At 36.4% G+C, this 20,105-nt stretch overlaps 1 protein-coding gene across 3 annotated transcripts in view; it reads left to right on the forward strand.

The window, feature by feature from the left end:
- STK39 (serine/threonine kinase 39) overlaps positions 1-20,105 on the forward strand; it is an 84,078-nt gene that overhangs the window by 52,169 nt on the left and 11,804 nt on the right. For all 3 annotated transcript variants that reach the window (XM_015289691.4, XM_015289690.3, XM_040704188.2), the window contains exons 14-15: positions 12,093-12,145; positions 14,054-14,122. In XM_015289691.4, the coding sequence (XP_015145177.2) occupies positions 12,093-12,145; positions 14,054-14,122 (122 nt within the window). The remainder of the gene's footprint in view (positions 1-12,092; positions 12,146-14,053; positions 14,123-20,105) is intronic.

Raw genomic sequence — 20,105 nt, forward strand, 5'->3', positions numbered from 1 at the left:
TGGGAAAAAAAAAAAAATCTGATGCATAATTTTGCAGAGTGAATTTTTGCTAATTTAGGCTGACCTATATTCTGGAGCATATGCTTTGTGGTGCGTGTTCCTGGCCCCAGGTGCGCTCTGGCTGTGTCCTGCCTCAGTGGTAGGAGGTAGGCTGAATCATACATCTTTGCAATGTTTATCTGGATTTCCTTCTGATGGAAACCTGAACATATGAGCAGGATCAGAGTTGGCATATAATGTATGGGGGGAGGGTGTCAGTATATCCAGTTAAAGGTTTTATCTTATTTGGCCTTAAAGTAGGCACGTTAATAGTGGTCCTGGCCTGGCAGGGAGTGTTGTACCTAAGTAGAGAACTTAGATTTTTGGGGTAGGTATGTCTGCAGTGGGCTTACTTAAGAAATTATCAACAGAGAAAGTTCTAGAAAAACAGTGATTGTGATATGATATCAGAATGGTGGGCATAGGATTAGGATTCTTCCTCCTCAGCCCTAAAGAGTCCCAGTATTTGGATCTTACCACTCTACTAATTAAATGCCAAAGGGGGGTTGAGGCTGGCATCCTGGTGATGTTGTCAAGCTTGTATCACTCCAGGTGTAATGTAAGTGACAAGCTGCAGAGACAGTGTTTTCAGAATACAGCAGGGTTTAGCTTTGTCAGTGCTTGAACTATAACTGTGAAGTTTTCCACTAATTGAACTGGGTGTTTTTTGTTTGTTTTTTTGTTATTGCAAGGGTAACTGGAGGCGTTCCTTCATTAAAAAATAAACAGCAAAACCCTGGAAAATAAACTCTCTGTAATGTAAGATATAACCTGGAGGCCCTCAGTCATGATCAGTCAGTCCTGGATTAGTCTCTTTCTGCATTCCAGCTATCCTGATCCTACAACAATTGCAGGGTGAATGAGCTTACATTTATGGTAGCTGTATATGGGGAAAGATACTGTGGCCCTAGATAGCTTTCTTTGTTATAACTACTGAGCAGCCTTTTTTTGAGCGTCTGAAAGGAAAATACAGCTAGTTTTGGCATTTGGTTGTTGATAAAATTCGGGTTGCTGGCTTGCTTTGTGTCATGCAGCAAGGATGTAATGCAGTAAATAGCTAATATGCTTATAGGGATTTCTGTGTTTATCCACCTCCAGTGCAGACTTTAAACTGTTCTGTTGATGTCTTTTGGTGAATTGATCATTAAGTCATATAGCTGGTAGAGACTTGAGCACATCAGAGGACTTTTATGGGATTTGTTAAAATGAACCGTAAGTTGTGAAACATGTTATGAAGCAAGTTAGCTACAGTATGCAGATAGAAACAATTTCCTGTGATGCTTCATCTTCTACTATTATATAGCTTTTTAAGTATGGTTTGATATTCAGATAAACATTGTGAACATTAGATGCCAGATCAGAAGACTCAAAACTCAGTATATCATCCGAAATGTTGGAAGCTTTTTCTTTTAAAATAATTTGCTTGAGGCAATAAGGTTATATGACCTGCTGCAGCTTGATGAGTTCAGAGCACTGGCTTAGGATGCTTTGAATTAGAGCTTAAAAAAAATAAGTACCAATGGGGTAAAAATGTAAATTCCATTGAAATACAAGACAAATGACTTGACTGACAGTGGAGGTGATGTGAGGAGGAAAGGGACTAAATGGCAAGAGAAGGTTCAAGAAGATTTCATCTCAACACTGCTTTCATTTTCTTTCCCTAAAGAGAGGGTAAGGTGACATCAGCAAAAGGAGAGCATCTTGAATGTGAATGAACTCCTCCTGTGTCATGAGGGCTGGCTGGGCTAGGATGTGAGGGAGAAGACATTTTTTCCAGGGTTCGTTCTTGGGCAAGAAAAGGCTAAGGAGTGGTGGGGAAGATAAACTGATGGCACTTGCAGTGTTGCTGACTCCTTTTGACTAGGGGAGCTATTTTAGTTGGAGAGAGTTTGTGATGGAATACAGTGAGACCATTCAGGGCCTTGTGGGAGAAGGAACTGCTCCTCTTATTTTTTCTCTTTAGAAAGATGAGGAGATACGAGGCCTAAAACATCAAATGTTGGATGATAATACAATGGAAAAAAATGCAAAACGATGTTCCAATAAAGGTTAATAACATACACAGAAATTGAAAATGACCATCCCAAAAGAGAAAATCTGGCAGAAGAATCATTGCATTTCTGTAATTCTTTCAGTGGACGAACAAGTTCTGACATTTTTTCCAAAGCAGCAGAGTTGGACTGAAACAGTAACTGAGTAGGGAATGCCAAATTAGCACCACCAGCCTCTCTTTAGTGTAAATGTTGCATTATAGGTTAAGAAGCACAATCTGAATCCTGAGATAATTTTTAAAGAATCCCATAGTGCTGTTTGTAGGAGTGGTGGCATTTAACTCTGTTAGTCTGGGTAATTTCCAACTTGAATATCTGATTTTTCTGCACTTAGCTTATATTTAATACCTTTTCAATTTAGAAGGTATTTGTTTCAGCAAGGCTAACTTAGAGAAACATTCTCCCTTGCCAGAGTTCATCTGACATAATTGAATTTCAGGCATGTTATAACCAGTTGATACCTGCCTCACTTGCATCTTCAGTTGGAGATGCCATTTTTTCCAATTTATTTTCTATCTTTTCCAGTATTGTCTTTGAATATTTTGCCCCAGAAGCGAAATTAGCAGCAGTCTTTTAAGTAATTCAGAGCAGAACTTGTGAAAGGACTCCATCCTCCTTTATTTAAGGGACTGTGTTTGCATTCTCTAATGTATTGAAGAAACTGGTTCTCAGTTCTTCTCTCATCCGTTGCCATGTGTATAACTGTGACCTGATCTAAGATGTGGTTATGTTGATAGGTTGGTGCATCTTTATCCTTTGCTTCACAGAGGAACAGGTATTTGGTGTTGGGGAGGAATTAAATCTGCAGTTCAGGTTCTCACTTGTGAGGCTGCACATGCTCTGTGTCACGTCTCTCATCAGAGGACCCTGCCAGAAGCTCTGTGAAGAGGCTGAAGGAAGTCCTCTGCTGTGACTGGGGAGAGGGAGTAGAAAGGAAATATCACCACCCTTGAAATTCCCAATTTAACCACCTGACTTGGGAAGGTCATTATCTGTGGATTTCTCTGTTTAGATTAATAACAGAGACATTTCACGTTAAATTAGGAGACTTGTTAATGGTTAATAGTTAAGAATTGCAAATTATCTGAAGCAATCTAAGATGGTTAAATTAGCTCCTTTGACAGGAAGATAATTTACTGACTGTAATTTAGAATGTCCCAGGACCTAATTTAATACACTTCCTGCGCACCAGATGAATTTAGCCAGACAAAGAACAAAAGGGACAAATAGAATTTTTTTTATCTGAAGCACTGTCATATGGGATAGTTGAGTTATATTATCTCATATCTTACTTAAAATAGCATGTAGAGAAAATGCTAAGGCAGAATTACATGTAATGGCATTTTGATAGTTCATGTTATTTACAGATAAAAGTCAGTGTGTAATTTTAACAAAAATATTTCTTTGATTAATGAAATTGTTTTACTACACTGTGTAAATCTGTTTTCCTGTAACTTTTGTGGTATGTTTGGTTCTTATCAATTCTTGCCTGTCAGGCCTAATGTTAGAAATTTCAGAGAGAAACATCAAGGATAATCAGAGGCTTGGAGAGAAATAATTCCATAAAAGCTGAAGGGAGATATCTATATAGAAAATTATATGATGTGTGGAACACAATGGCTCAAAGCCTGAAAGATGGCATTGGTTATTCACTTTCTCAATGCAGGAACTGGAGGAATGTGAGAAAAATGGCTGCTGAAAGGAAAAAAAAAAAAAGTAACACACAACGTAGTTAAACTTTGAAACTCCTCACCCCAAGATGTAGAAGAGAAATTCATGAGACCTGTGAAATGCTTAGAAATGACATGAATCCGGGGTAGTTGCTGAATGACAAATGCTTTGTAGCTGGGACGGCAGTTGCAGGAAACATTGCCATGTCCTACTTTTGTAGAGTTTCTTAGGCACCCACTCTGGCTGCCGTCAGAAATGCAGCACTTGGCTGCGGGTACCTAGTAGAGCTGTGGTTAGTATTTAAGTTTGAGGCTTAATTTTTAGGAACGAAGTATCTAAATAAGCAAAACCTTGAATTTGTTCTGACAAGGTCTGGAATGACTTTGATAACTGATACAGTGTAATCCAAAATTTCTAATTCTTTTTTATTTGATGGTGCAGTTTCTGGCTTTTCTGGTGTTTAAACTTATATTCTCACCGGGTTTGTAAGAAGGGGGACTGATACGTATCCGACACCAAAGGATAGGCATTCTTCATTATTTTTGTTTGTTTAGAATGGTTTCTGTTCTAGTGTATTTAATGACAAAATCCACAGACCAACTCCCAGCTGCGTGGTGGATTTACAACTGGAAAACAACAGTGCTACTCTGTAGGCTGGAAATTAATCCAGTAACAACACTGTAGAATTCTTGGAATAACTATACCTCTGATAACACTATGGAGCGTTGTCCTATATGACATTTTGCCATCACCTCTACAGCATTTGCCTTCCCTCAGGCTGCTGTGGGAATATGGTTACTGAAGTGAATTTTGATTTCACAGTGTGGAGGACTTGCTTTAAATAACCTGTTTAATCGTAAATCATGACTGAAATCAGTAAGCAGGAACCTTTGATTAAACTATAGATTCTAATTCTGTTTTCCGTGTTTACCTCTATTTCCTTCAGAGCTTGCTCATTAAAAATGGTAAATGGTGCATTTCTTATTCACAATTTAAGGATGCTTTTATGCCTTGCTGTATTTTTATTGAAAATTGAACACTGAAAAATGTTTCAATTAACAACTGCATCTAAAATTTAGCTTACATACAATCACTTAATAGATGTTTTTATTAAAAAAGTTTGTATTTACAATTGTTTATTATTGAACCAAGGAATCTTGTTCTTGTTTTTCTTATCAAACATAGGTTATCAAGATTTGCATGTCTAAATATTTAGATGGCAGGGAATTGTGTTTAATCTGCATAGCTATGGTTGTAAATTTTGTGGGCAATTAATTGCATGTGATGATGTTGCTGAGGCTAATTTGAAAACCAGTAGAACATTTTATTTCATTTTGTCTTTTTATTGTATACGCAAAATTTCTTTTTGATTTTCAGCATGCAAGAAACTTCTCAAGGTTCAGTGAATGAGTTTTCATATTGCTCGTGTTTGGATGCACTGCATCTGGCCATGAACTGAAAACCTCAAGTAATGTAGGGAAAAAGTGCCACTGGACAACAATCATTGTTCTCAAATTTTTTGGGAAATTGCTCTTCAGTGCATTTCAACAAGTTAAAAAATATTGATGCTGTTCACAAATTAAAACTTACCACTGCTTAAAAAACTGGCAAAATACTTTTTATTTCAATGAATGAATAATTCTAGGGGAAAACTTAAATATTGCCCTCTCTGCAGTAGTGCAACTGATACCTCTAGCCATTTCCATATGCTCATATGGGAGATGATAGGAAGTGTGAGCATCCAAAAAGATGATGCAAGTGAATACTTGTTCCATCACAAATATGTTATAGAAACACAGAATCATAGTGAGGCCTGGGTTGAAAGGGACCTCAAGGATCATCTAGTTTCAACCCTACTGCTGTGGGCAGGGTTGTCAACCGCTAGACCAGGCTGCCCAGAGCCACATCCAGCCTTGACTAGTAATGCTCATTTCACTAAGCAGAAGTTAAATGTGCAAGGATGTATGCAGAGGAAGGTAAAACTGAGAAATGAGGTTTAAAAACAAATTGGGGAAAAAAAAAAAAGCCTCTTCCAGAGTTTACCATTTGACTTAGCTTGGAATAAATCATAGAATATAACAAGGAATTGAAATTGAAGGGATTATAACTTTGCTTTGATTTAGCTTCTGGCATCAGCAGCTGCAGAAAGAGGAGAGACCCAATTTGAAAGCAAGTTTAGGTGTATAGATAAATCTAGAATTCTTCTAACATTTGTGTTGAGACTTGGGGCTGTAAATTGCAGACAGAGGAAGGACCGATGTTCACATGCAGCTTCTAAAATTACAAACACTTTTGCAGACCTGCCGTGTTATTTTGATGTCTACTAGAGTTTTCTTGTCTTTTTCTATTGCAGAATTTGTGAATTTTCTTAGCTTTACTATGGTGTTCAATACATTATTACAGCATTGTAATTTAAGTAACTTGAGACTGGTGAGCTCTGATTAAAATCATAGTAAAGTTTTCTTCTGCTGGAGTAGTTGACTACCCTGGAGCTGTGGGCCATGCTATGAATTGATCATGTTGCAACCCATACAAGTCACTTGGTGACTTCTAATGGTGATGATCACATCCCTTTTCATTGTGGTTGGTGGCGAGAAAAAATTTTAATAGATAACTGTTGTCTCATTCCAAAAGCATAATAATCAAATGACAGCATTTGATTATGGCATTGGCTGCTTTTCAGCCTTGAAAGCATGATTTGGCTGTGTTTTACCATCCCTATTACTGCTGCCTCTTGAAATAGAATAGCTAACAAATATATTGCTTCATTTCTCAGATTTGCTCTTTATGTAAGAGCATGTAAACATCATTAAATGGTAGTGGCAATGCTTTTATTAACTTCTGCTAACCATATTTCCTCCTTTTGATAGCGTATACGGACAGGGATAAGTTGTAAACTCATAAGAGTTTCTTGAAAGCCACTGAAGTATGTGGTAAAGTTTAAATGGACTTCAGAGGGTAGGTATTAGGATATGGACCTGAAGCAGGGAGACTTTAGTTCCATTCTGGTTGGTGGCAGTCTGTAAGCTGGCAGACTTTAGTCATCTGTTCTGCTGCTAATGAAAGTTAACAAAAATGCCTTTCCATTTAATCTAGAACTTAACTGAAGTTACTAGAAATAAGCTGAAAAGAACCATCTCTCTTCACAATGCCAAATAGACATAATCTGCTCCTGAGAGTGTGGTGGTGTGTAGTGGAGGAGCCTGGATATTGATTAGTAAGTGGTAGCTGAGCATGGTGATGTTAAACAGAAAGGGATTTATGTAATCATGCAATGAATCCTCAGGAGGCTAATGCTTCTTTACAGTAAATACTCTCTTCTGTTGTATTTGTATGAGCCAATAGGAGCTTTAAAATTCTGATTTGCAAAATTAGCTTAATAAACAGACTTCCTTTTATTAGCTCTTTGGTTATTGTTCTGCTGGATTTGAGGTACATTGTGCCTTAAGCACATGAAAGTGAAAAATGAATGACAAATTGTTGTGAGAAGGAAGATGACCTTTTAAATTTGAATACCAATTGGTAGGGCCAAACAATACACCCTTCTTCCCTCCTCCATTTGAATAACAAAGGAAAACATGGAAACAAAACTCTTTTTAAAAAAGCCTATTAATCATAGTCTTTGGGGCTTTTCCTTTAATTGCATTTCTTGCATTGTACACGCAAGGGTCTTGCCCCAGAGACATATAATGGAGATCAAATGGGTACATCTCCAGGATGTTCAGCTTAGCTATCACTCTGATTAGACAGCTCCATTTTTGCACGAATTTGTTTTTTTTCCTTCAGTCTAAATGAGCAGGTCATTTAAATGCTTCTGCCATTTTAATTACAGTGGCAACTGCAATGAGGCAGTGCAAATGCCATACTGCTTGCGCTTGTTTGCAAACCTATGTGAATTGCTTTTTTATTGCCAGCGTAAGTTAGTTTGCTTCAGTGGTAGTTTTAATGCAGCTCAAATAATTTTGGAGGAGAAAAGCACCTGAGAGACCTAAATTTTGTATAAATATGATTTATTTTCAGCAAGAGGTGTGGCGACAAACATGCATGCTGTTACACGTGTGTGCACACGCCATGCTTTGGATTACCTTAAGTTCTTAAAAATTGTTTCAGGAAGGAAGACTGTATACATTCTGATACCTAGCTATTGTTACATGCATATCATCTACAAATACACTCTCCTCAAGGTTTACAGAGAAGATGCTGAAACTTCCTGAAAATAGAAGGTGGTCTTTAACATAACTCTGCAAAGAGGCAATGGATAAACACATTAGGCAATATTTCATCAATGTAGATCTTCTATCAAGTGTGTGGAACACTTAATTTGAGTATAGCAGGAGTTAGGCTATCAAGTAGTGAGTTCTAAATCTGTGTCTTGAAACGTGAATGCTTGAAATCTCTCTTCACTTCTTAGGATTTCTCCAGTACGACCATGTCAATTTAGGCAGCTGTTTATTCTCTAATCTTGATCTTGGTGAACATAGGTGTAGTTCTGCAAATCATTTCTTTTAAAATTGAGTGTTTTTGTGTTGCCTGCTAACAGGCTGTTCTAAATTGAAGGGCAGGATAGGACTATGCAATCAAGTTAACCCACATTTTTTAAATTTGATGAAACATTACTTCCTAGAAAATCAGAAAGCTGCTCTAGCAATTTTTATGTGCACAACAAGTGACCCAAAATTTCACTGTGATTTTTTTCATCAGGAAAACGTGCTTTTTAAGGTGTGAAATTTTAAATTCTAAAATGACATAGCAAGGAAGATGGCCAACAAAGTGTCTTAAAAAAAAAAAATGTCTTAACATGGCTGGTTTGGGTGTTGCTCTTATTTAAAGCAGATCTCTGGAATTAGTCCTGTTGGAAGTGACTGCATAGTTTAAAAACAACATACAAGAAATGAATAAAATGCAGTGTACTAGAATGCACAGAAATATTTAAACCTTAATAATCATTAAAAGAAATGGGGTATCTGTGTCCTTGATAATCAAGGCATATGAGTCTGTAATGGCACAAAGCAAGAAGAAAAGAGGTATTACGAGAGGTGGCAAAAAGGTCTGAGTTTGCATTTTTTAAATAGAAATAACTGTTTTTCACAAATGCATTAGAGAAACTAGGGACCATTAAGAAATGATGAAGACGATAAAATTATTAATCATGAAGATATAAGTGCCTTTCTTCAAATCCTGTTTCTGTTTAGTAGTAATAAAGTCTGTGCGTGTTGCTGCATGATAAGACTGTAATGGATGTAAGTGGAAAAAAAGAACTCTGATGAACAAATGAAATGGTACTTGGAAACTGCATACAAATAAATCAGCAAGCCCTAACAGTTGTCACCAAAGAGCAACAAGGGAACTAGCAGACTAATTTGGAGTAACAGTGACTGACTAGAACCAGAGAAGAGGCTGAACAGCTTTTAGGGGAGAAATCAAGTGCATCTTCTGTTTGGTAGATAAATATATAATGGAATCAATAATTTATGGAAATCAATAAATGTCTGCAAGGTAATGGAACCATAAGCAAAAAAGCTTCTAGCAAATGAATCTTGACAAACTTCTTTTGTTTTATCTCCTGAATAATTGTGTACAGTTAAACAGAAAGCAGCAACATCCTCAATTTAACATAGCTGAGTATAAAAGTGGAGATGGCGAAGTTGGCTTGAATTTTCTTGAATTTCCACCTTCCCTTTAATAAAGAAATTTGACTCATAACTTCTATTTGGGACATTTTGCAATTTAAAAACAGAATAAAGTACACTACCCCATTTTCACCTTTATTTAGGAGAGTCTGTTTTGGGAGCAGCTGGTCTGACATAGCTGTGTTGGCCTGTTAGAAAATGGGTAACTTTTGTGAGAGTTCATAATTGCTTAGTGCCTTTTTATGTGGTGAATGTTTTATGGGATGTTTGGGGAAAGGCAATCTGAGAGCCTAATGAACTACTTTCTAAGTAGTTGTTTGGAAGAGTGCTAAATCTACAGAAGTCCTTCTCAGCTATGAAGAGATATGCAGGCTGGAGCAATTCAGTGTAGCTGCTAATAAGCAAAATTTTCTGATTTCCTTCTGCAGAAGCGTGAAAAAAAGTTGTTATTCCTTTGATTTGTTTCTTCAAAAGTGTATGTAGGGAGAGGGTATGCAAGTCTGAGTCCCACATTCAGCCAAAACAGCTATTTTATTTTATTTTGTTGAAGTAGTCTGGATTTCTGAGAAACTTCCCCTTTTTGGAAAGCAGCAGTTTAATAAGCTCGTTAGATGTGATAAATTTCAGCAGAGGGGAGTGGTGTGCCAAAAGAGAGCTCAGAGATGGGTCGTTTGTGGCTTTCTTCTAGACAGAAAGCCATCCAGGGCTTTTGGAAGGGTGGGGGCTGGAGAATTGAGATTCATACTAATTCTTTGTTGAACAAAAATAGACAGTGCATCATTCCATATAATGGCAGCATATTTTTACAACACAATAGAGGTAAATGAGCCTAGTAAATCTGTACTGGTCTAGCTGCATTATCCACAGCTTTGTATTAACACACTTAAACTCCCATAGCTTTTTAGGGTAGAATTTTGGGAACCTGAAACTCCTTCAGCTTTGAAGTATTCAGTATATTCAGTAAACGAGTACTCTTCATTTTAAACGCTGCATGTGGCATACTTATTTTTCAAGCTTTGCTATATTGCTTTTGTATGTGTTGCCAGTCACTGTTTTTTGTTTTCCTGCATGTTGCTGTTTTTTGACTCTAATATTTTTGTAAGTATTTAGCAAGTGATAGTAGCTCTTAAGGCACAGCTGGGTATGCCTGCCTATTGGATTTAGTTTTCCCACAGCAAGACTTCATGGCCTGGTATGCTGAAATCTGAGCTTGCTTACAGTTCTTCTCCTTGCTGGGGAGAAGAATAATGGACTGCAAAATGTGTTCTGTTGCTATTAGCTTTTCAAGTGGATTGAGCTATTCATTGGAAAAAGCATGCTACAGCAATTAAGTTCATCCCTATGCTCAGTCAGATTGCCATTTCCAAAAACAAGATGGATGTCTGTTTTGCAAAGAGGCTAATGTTTAGTAGATGGTAGAAATTATTAACTAAATCTGAAATGGAAAATGTGCAAGAGATGGTGGTTTGGAGCACAATATGAGATTATAAAGGAATTCTTTGAGTTGTGTAGTAAGTCCCTAATGGCTGTGTCACGTGCTTAACTGTTTAAAATGCTCTTAGGAGTGAACATGAAGGCAGAAAGCTCTTGGTTTTCATGCTGTGCTGCTTATTTTATATGTATGAAGAACCTTCCTGTTGAGACAGTGGTGGTCAATACGTGAAGTTATTCATTTCAGAACAGCTTTATAGATGCTGCATCAAAAACTGCTTTTCAGTCTCTTAACTGAGCTTCTCTCTGTGTATTTGACCTCTAATAGAGAGCTTTAAAAACAAGTGAATGTTTTGTTACTCTTGGAAAAGGGTGCTCTATACCATTCAGACTATATTGAACTCTTAGAGCCAGTATAGCAGAGTCTCTTAAAGATGGAAAGGAAAATATTTATTAGAGGATTCTATTTTATCATTTAGGTTCTCCAGATATTTTTCAGCCTAAGATCTGTTGGGTTTTCACCAAAATATTGCCATGAAAATGTGGTGGAGCCTCCCGTCAGGATGTGTTGGGAAAGCAGTATTTTTTGAGTTGAGGAAAGTCCTTGTTGCAAAAATGTGGTTGCCAATGCCGTTTGTATTGTCTGGATAGAGGGCCTGAGTCACTAAAAGTAGTCTGTTATTTTTTTTTGTGCTTTGTCCCATGCTAATTTCATATAGTTCTACTATTAAACATGAGCGATTATCATGAGTATGAGTCATTAAGCAAGAAGTAGCAGGAACCTTGCAATTCTAAGCAGGGTAGGTGGCTATAAAAGTCATTGGGCATCTCCTTCAGGCAGTATCAAAGATGAGATTCTCAGCAACTATTGCTGACCTGCCTGATCTGGGGTGGGAACAGCAGGCAAGGGCCTGGCCCTTGGACACTGACTGTTGTAGCCAAAAATTTATATCCAGCTGCAAAGCTAAACGATCTTCTGGCTAGGCTTAAGCAACTATTTGCATCCATTTTTACTAATCATGATTCTTCGTAAAAAAAAAATATATATATATTTTCTAATTATATTTAAAATATATATATATATATAAATGAATGTGGCTTTTAGCTTTTTTTAAGTTTCTTGGATGTGCCTACCAGTTGAGGTAATATTAGAACATAAAACTATGTACACCTCACATATTTAAAAGCTGAAAATTACAAAGCTGAAAATTGCTAGTTTGAATAAGCTTTTCTTCATTAAATTTTAATGTATACACTGAATGTTTTTCAGGAACTCCAGAAAAGAACTTAATGATATACGTTTTGAGTTTACTCCAGGCAGAGGTAAGGCTCTTCCAATTGAATTATTTGTTTATTGTTCAGAAAGGTTTTTCAGAAATTGATCTCTACTTATGGCTAATATAAGCTATCTTTCTGAAATGTTCCCTAGTATGCAGAGATTCATATTGTACTTAACTTGAACAAGAGCATGAGATGTGTGTAAATTTTAGAGGCTAGGTTACATAATGTAACGTGTACATTAGATTTGCTCTACAGTTTACTTTATCAATTTCATGTCTTACTCAAGTGATCTATGTGGTAAGATCTTGCATCATATTTATGGCTTTGGAATTTACTTTTTTTTAATATTTGAAGAACATCACAAGAAATGGCGTATAGTAGCCATGAAAATATATATGGTGATAGTGGTAACATTTGAGTTTGTTTGCCCTATGTGTAATAAAAAGTTCTGTTAAAAAGTATGAGGTATACGTTATTTTTCAAATGCAATTCAAGTGCCAATTGAAGACATTTGTAGCTTATGTCTCATCGCTAGAAATAAATTCTGGCATTGAAACTTAAGATTCGACTTATAGAAGCTTGTAGAACTCTGGCTTTCCAGTACTAAGAGTTTTAAGAAGTCATAAAATTTATTTTTATTTGAAGAATACCAGATATTACTGCAATAAAATACGCAAGAGGATGATATGTTGAGAAAGAAGGTATCATCCTTGTTACATAGCAACCCTTTAAGCTATGACCGTATTTCATTTTTCTCAGAAGTCAATATATGCTATACTTAGAATAGTCTTCACACCGAGCTTCCACCGAAAAAAAAAATAAAAGTCCAAATCGCAACAGGTATCTTTTTATCCTGTAAATCATAGTATCTCTCTTATGCAGTAGTTTTGTGGGTGTATTCTGTTGTCTACCTGCATTTCTCATCAATTTTGATAATGACTAATAATGAGAAAGATTTCTTTATTTGGTTGGGCACAGAGCACCCTGATTTAGTCACTGTCAAAAGAATTACTTAAATACTTGCTAAGCCATTAGTTACACTCAGTTATATATAAGCCATGCAGAACTTTGTACTTGGTTGAAAATTGCAGGCCATCATAATAAAGTACATGAGGGCTATTCCTAATAGTTACTGAGACAGCCAGTATTCTCACCCTCAAATCTCTACAGAAATTGTAACTCAGTGATGCTGTTTTTTGTCTGTGTTTTACTTGAGGAGACTATGTAAGTGTTCAGCTGCCTCAAAACATGGACTCCATGCAGATACCTTTACATTAAGGTCATGTGCAATTGAGACTTTGGTGGAACATAGGCTTGTTCCTGCTGTTTCCCACTTATTCTAAGCCTTCCAAATTCTTTATGCAGTAACTATCCAGTAACAACTAGTAGGCATAGAAACTTGGGAATTAAGCCACTCAGTTACAGCAGTCAACATCCATCCATAGGTCTGAATCTTCTGGGTCACCATACATAAAGCCTATTTTGAGCCCAGAGCTCAAAGAAACTAATGACAGCGTAACTCCCTTGCCCCACTGATAACAAACAAGAAAACCTTATATTACACAGAGCAGTAGAGGAGATGGAAGCAGCAGTGAAAATGCCCCAAAACAGTTTATTTTCTTGATTGTGAAAATACTGGAATTGTAAAACATGTAAGAGTACCTAGTTTAATAATAGAGAAGAAATGCTAGTGACCTGGAAAGGTCTGTATGGTATTTGTAATGAATAAAATCATCACATTGTTTAGCTGTGTAGAGGCTGCTAAGTTAATTATCTTGTGAAACTGTGGTCCTTTTTTTTTCCCCTCCTAATGAACAACAGCATTGAATTCAAGCCTGTGACTTACGTGTTTTGAAGCTAAAATATATTTTTGTTGTATTGCTTTGGGTGATTGATACTTTTTGTTGTTTTTGTGGATTCTCATACTTATTCACTTCACCTTTTGGACAGACACAGCAGATGGTGTTTCTCAGGAGCTGTTCTCTGCAGGCCTGGTTGATGGCCACGATGTAGTTATAGGTAAACTACATTTTTCTTTGCAATTATGCTCTTGGGACAAGTTTGTGTTAAATGAATGTGTTAAAAATTGTGTTAAATGAATGTGAAAAAATGTTCAATTTTTTATTGTTCAAATATAACTGTTGTTGGTTGTTACAGAATTTTGTCCTAATCTTACTTCCATGTCTGTGTAGTTTTTTCAACAAGCCAGTTTTGATACCAGTTGAAGAATTGTGTTTTGGAAGTTGGAATTCTTCACTGGTTTAAAGGGGCAATATAATAAATCTCCTGTAGGACTACTTAGAATTCAGTGATTGATCATTTCTACGCTAACTTATTTGTTTAACAATAAAATGATTTTAGAGTGGGATTATTCAAAGTATGCTTTGGCAACCCTGAAATTAGTAAGTATCATGTAGAGTTTGTAGAAGTAGAAGCATACCAGAATGCAGAATCTGAGGGAAATTGTGTTTAAAGATATAATTTCTAGAAGGGAAAAAAAGATAATTAGAAATGTTTTCTGGCAGTTGAGAGGAAAGATAATTCTCTATTTTTCTATTGTGCTTCAGTGATTTTTATTTTTTAATGCAGTTGTCTGACAAATATGATTAATTTCTTAGGTATTCCTTTCCCTGCAGTTGCAGTAGTTGTGGTTGTTCAATGCCACTAGAAATACAGTTGTCAAAATCAGAACGTTTTAATAGATGTTGAGCACATGAGAGCTGGAGAGATACTCCAGTAGCTTGATCTTTGTGTTGCAGTTGCAGATGTTCTTATCATTTGTTTTAGATATCTTTACCAAACAAATCTGTGAATTCAAAAAACCAACCAACACCTAAAAACAAACAAAAAGAAGGCAACTTTCTGCAGCATTGGACTATGTAGGCAAAGATTTGAAGGACTGTGGCCACATCCGTTTACAAGAAATTGAGCATGTTTTGAGCTGTCACCTCCACTGTAGCAGTACAGTCTTGAAAAATATTTCAGTCTCTTAGTTTCAAGTAGTAAGTCATATAAAAGAACAGATGGTGCTGAAAATGCAAATCCTCTTACAAAACTCATTTTCTGTGCAAAATGATTTTGCCACCTTGTTCACTCCAAATTAAAAGGTTTATAATCTTCTTGACTATGAATAGTGGAGATGAATTTGGTTAACCTTCTTCACCAGAAGATCTGATTCTTACAGGCTGAAGGCAGCTGATAAATTATCTCTCACTTTTCAACAGAACCATGCAGAAATTCAGGCTTTATAATATAAATGAAAACAGATTTCTGAGTTAGCCTTGTGAAAGTTGTTCATGTAGTTACTCTTAATAAAAGCTGAGACATTTAGAAACTGTGATTAAAAAAAATTAAAAGAGGTGAAAATACTTGTGTTTATTTTGAACTCAACAATTTATTGGCATAACAGCTGATTTTCTGAACGGATACTTGAACCAGAGTCAGCAAAAGCTGCTGTGAAATGTATGGCCATATGTGGCATATGTGGGCTGAAGCTGTTAGTAGGGACCAGCTGACGTACACGGTTTACTGAATTCACTGCTTAGCATCAACACGCTTCACCTTTTGAGTCCTGCTGGATTTGCTTCACTTAGCACAGGCATCCTAGGAAGATTTCCATTCCGATAAGCAATAAGTTCAACTACCTGTTCTGTGGACACGTAAAAATCCCATCTTGCATGCTCAGTTCTCGCTACGATTGACTGGTTTCTGTTCTTATTGACAGTAGTATTGTTTCACGGGAGGCCCCTAGATCAAGAGAATCAGTACAAAAAATTTAGTTTCAAAGAAGACTGGATTTTGAATTGGCAGGAGGGAATGAGTCTTGGTGGCTATATGCAGACACCTACTTGATGAAGTATTTTTATGCAGCTCTGAAACAGCTGTTAAATCATGTGAAAGATCTGTAATATTTTCAGAATGTTTTCAGATAAAATATGTCTGTGAATGTGCAATATATGTATATTAGCTAGTAAACCTTCAGATAGTAATGCTTTGTTTGGATTTTTCTTCTGGACGCAATCCTTAAATTTCAGAATCTAAAGGGAGCTGCCTATAGTTATTCAGAGGGGAAAAAATGCTTCTTCCCAAACAAAACTTATATAAAAGCTCTTGTAGATTAGCAGTCAAGAAATGCAGTTGTTCTTCACTATATTAATATAGCTTTAATTCTAGAAGTTTTTGTCAACAAGTATCTGTCAATACCTCACATTTAAATACATCAAACATTACCTACTCGTGAATTGGTATCTACCTTTTGTCTTCAGATCCAGGCCCAGTTACCAATGTTTGGTAACTAGAGGAGCACCTTTCAGTAAGGCGAAGCAGAAGCTCGCTTTTGAAAGGTCTAGTATGTTTAGAAGAAGCAGCTGAAAAAGGAATTATTGTATTTTGAAATGAGATCATATTTTGATAGTAGCAAGTATTTTTGCCAATATCTTGTATATTTACAATTACAATAAATGCCATATTGGGCTTGTTTTTGTTTGGTTGCTTCTGTGTGTAAATTTTTATTTGATTGGTTACTGTGGTAAGTAGGCAGGACTAATACTGGCATCTAGAATGAAACGGTGATGGATCTAGATGGCTAAGCTGGCCACAAATGCAAAGAATGCATATCAGGCGAAATTCAGAATAAACAGTTTCAAGAGGTGTTAAACAGTAAATACTGTTAATGAAGTGTACTGAAGGACTTGAAATTGAAACATCTGATTGTCTTATAGCATCCTATATGCTGATGCTGAACTTCAATGAGTTGCTTCAATGAGAATCTGAAAAAGCAGAAGCCCAGTTTATTAGTATACTGTCTGTAGCAGGATCTTAACCCACAGTCACACTGATAATCAAATTCATAGAAACAATCACCGAGTTGCTCAGTGTATCCTCGCTTTTATTGTGCTTCTGCTGATATCTAGGTTTTTTTGCAGTTGTTGGATTAATCCTCTTTGAAACTGAATGAAGCGATGCCTTTTGTTCAACTAATTCTAGCATATTTTCCGATTACAGTAAAATAAGACACTGCTGCATAAATTGAAAATGTATTGCGTAAATATATAGCTTAGCAGAGGGCGTAGTATTGCTAAGGGTACACAACCTGGTTTAGCACTACCACTTGAGGCAGCATAAGTTTGCCATTTAATATCAGTCGTGGTTTGAGATCAGAACATTTGGTTTTTATAATCTCTGGGGAAGTTTACTAGAAACTTTTTTTTCTTGTCTGTTCAAAAAATGAAGTAACAGATTTTTTTTTAGTTGTGTATCACATTTTATGTATTCTAAAGCTAGATGTACTCATAATCTTACTAATGAGAAAATGCCCTAAGAGTCTGTTAAATAAATAAATCACTTCAAGCATAGACTAAATACTTCGTGTTTACTTTTCAATTTATTACCCAGAAAAGAAACGTACATACAACAGAAATTGTGCTGCATTTTAAGGCATTATGTAGAAACTCTTGTGCCTTTAATGTGTGCACGTAGCTCTGTTCTCTTTAGCAAGAGATGCACATGCATTAGCAATAGGAGAATCTCTCTAAAATCCCCAGAGCTTACCTAGGGACTTAAATATTTCAACACATCTGTCTCATTTAGAGCTAATGCATTGAAGAGTGACTCATAATGACTAGACTGTTGGGAGTTCTGGAGGTTTGAGATACACCCTCAGGTAATCAAGCTTTGCATCTAATTGCTTCTTCTAAGTTATTTTAGCTATATATGTCCTGTGTAAAAGGTGCACTTGAGAAAGTATATTGTATGAACAAGGCGGGTTTCATGCACATTTCCACCTTACTGAATTTTCTGTGTGATGGAAACTCAGACATTCAGGGTGATGGCAAAGAACACTGTGCTGCGTGAATAGCATCTGCTGCTGTACCGGCTTTTGTGGCTGAGCTGTGACATGACATAAACACATAAGATGTTGTCAGTGTAACCAAATAAATCTGTACATGTCATTGCAGATGTGTTAATCTTAAAGGTATAGTCAAGTAAATAATTTTTTTCATTACTTCAAGGGAAGAAAAAAGTTGGAGTTGGTAGTTGCTTTCAGGGAAGGTTCCTTTTTTTCAGCACCCATTTCAGCAGTTTCCACTGACCTGTATGAGGAGCAAATTCATCTGTTTATAAGTGGGATTAGTTTGGGTTCTGCCTGATACAGCAGGTGATAAACTTAAGCGTTCTGTATTCTCTCATAGGTCTGAGTTGTGGCTTTAAGGTCTTTCATTTCTGTTTTTTTCTTACTAAAACAAAAACAGCTGTAAATATGAATTAGAAATTGCTAAGACAGCAGTGTAAGTAACGTTCCCCTTTTCAATAGTAATTTAGTTACTGTTGTTTGTTTCCTTGGCATTCACTTCTCCTGAAAGTAGTTAGTATGTCAAAATAAGGATTTAAAGATGTACTTAAAACTAGAGGTAGTCCATTTCAAAACCTAACTCCTGAAATCAGGTCTTCTTTTATAAGTGTATTTTTCGTTGTTTCAGGTTTCAGACAAGGTATTGAAGTAGCCTGACTGCCATTTCATCTTAATGGTTTTGTCAGAACAAAATCTATAATTCATTTTCTGTAATTCATAGCAGAACTCAGAAAAGGAGAGATGTGAACATCTGATGAGGAGAGGAGATTACCAAGTGATAATATGCATGGCAGAATGTGACCTGCTTTATTTCTGCATAGACCTACATCCTACATTTCAACTCTAATCTGACACGATAAAGATACTTGTTGAGCTGGCTTTGATATCTTGACAACGGTTTGATAGGCAGCAAAACCTTTGGCTAAAAGCTAGCACTTGCTTTCTGTGTTCAGTCTCTGGTAATTGACTTTTTTCAACCTTGTACTATGACTCATTCTTTTGTATAAAAAAGTTATGAGCTTGATATACTGTAATATCTCAGACTTGTTAAACATTCCTACTAGCAGTGTTGGGCAGCAGATCTAAATCTTTGTTTTAGATGTTAATTTGAGACTGCGCTGCGGCTTAGACTCAAGTTTATCAAAACACTTCAAAATGAAGGGGAAATTGTGATTGTTTCATACCTCATACCTCAGTCCTTTGAATTCTTCTAGGTATTGTCTACCTCCATTAAATGCATGTGGAATCTAACTCTGGAATACATAAGAAGTTAAATATCCAGATATGTTCTACCTATCTTTTTATGACACTTTTAAATGTGCAGTGGTTTGACTAAGAGTTCTTCACACACTGTGGGAGAAGAAAAATATCCTGATAACTCAGCCTTCCATTTTTTATAAGCTTCTGGGAAACGGTACGATTTGCCAGTTACAGTTGTGCTTTAATTTAATAAGAAGTATCATATTTTCAGATTTTTTTTCTTGACGGGGATCTAAAAGTGTAGAATGTAATATATTGCCTTGGGATCAGAAGTGGATACTAAGAAATTGAGAATTTGGGTGTTTGATGATTGTGCTGTTGAAATTGAAATAGGTATGTTTCTAGCATTAAAATTATTTCTTTTTCCATCTCAGTGTAGGGCTTCTGCTTCATAAAATACATTCTTTCAATTGGGTGGGAATTTGTCAGTCAAGTTACCTGAGAAACATCTTGTATATTATTTCGTCAGTCCTCAGCTTTCCAGTTTTTGTCTGTGACCTCTGGGTATTAATTCTCCACGTTAGCAGATAGTAAGGTGAAAGGCTTTGAGAACCATTCTTATTCCACAAGCTCTTTATTGTTGTGGTTTGAGTGAGGATAAATATTTAAGGGCTTGATTTGTTCTTAAAAGTCAGTCAGGAATATGTGCCTCTGATGCCTCTTCCATGCCTTTGCCTCTTCTGCTCTTGAGTAACATAGCATAGCAGGCTATTAGCCAAAGTTTTGGTCTCAGTTCTCTTCCACTCCTTGTAACAAGATGCACTGGTGTCAAACTCCACTAGTTAAGTGTCCTTAGAAAGTCTTTTGAAAGACTGAATAACCTTAACCTTTTGCCTGGCACTTCACACACACAAGAAAACTTACATTCCTGGTTTCTACTGTGTCTGCTGT

This window comes from Gallus gallus, chromosome 7, assembly GCF_016699485.2.
Source record: "Gallus gallus isolate bGalGal1 chromosome 7, bGalGal1.mat.broiler.GRCg7b, whole genome shotgun sequence".
NCBI classification, from domain to species: Eukaryota; Metazoa; Chordata; class Aves; order Galliformes; family Phasianidae; genus Gallus; species Gallus gallus.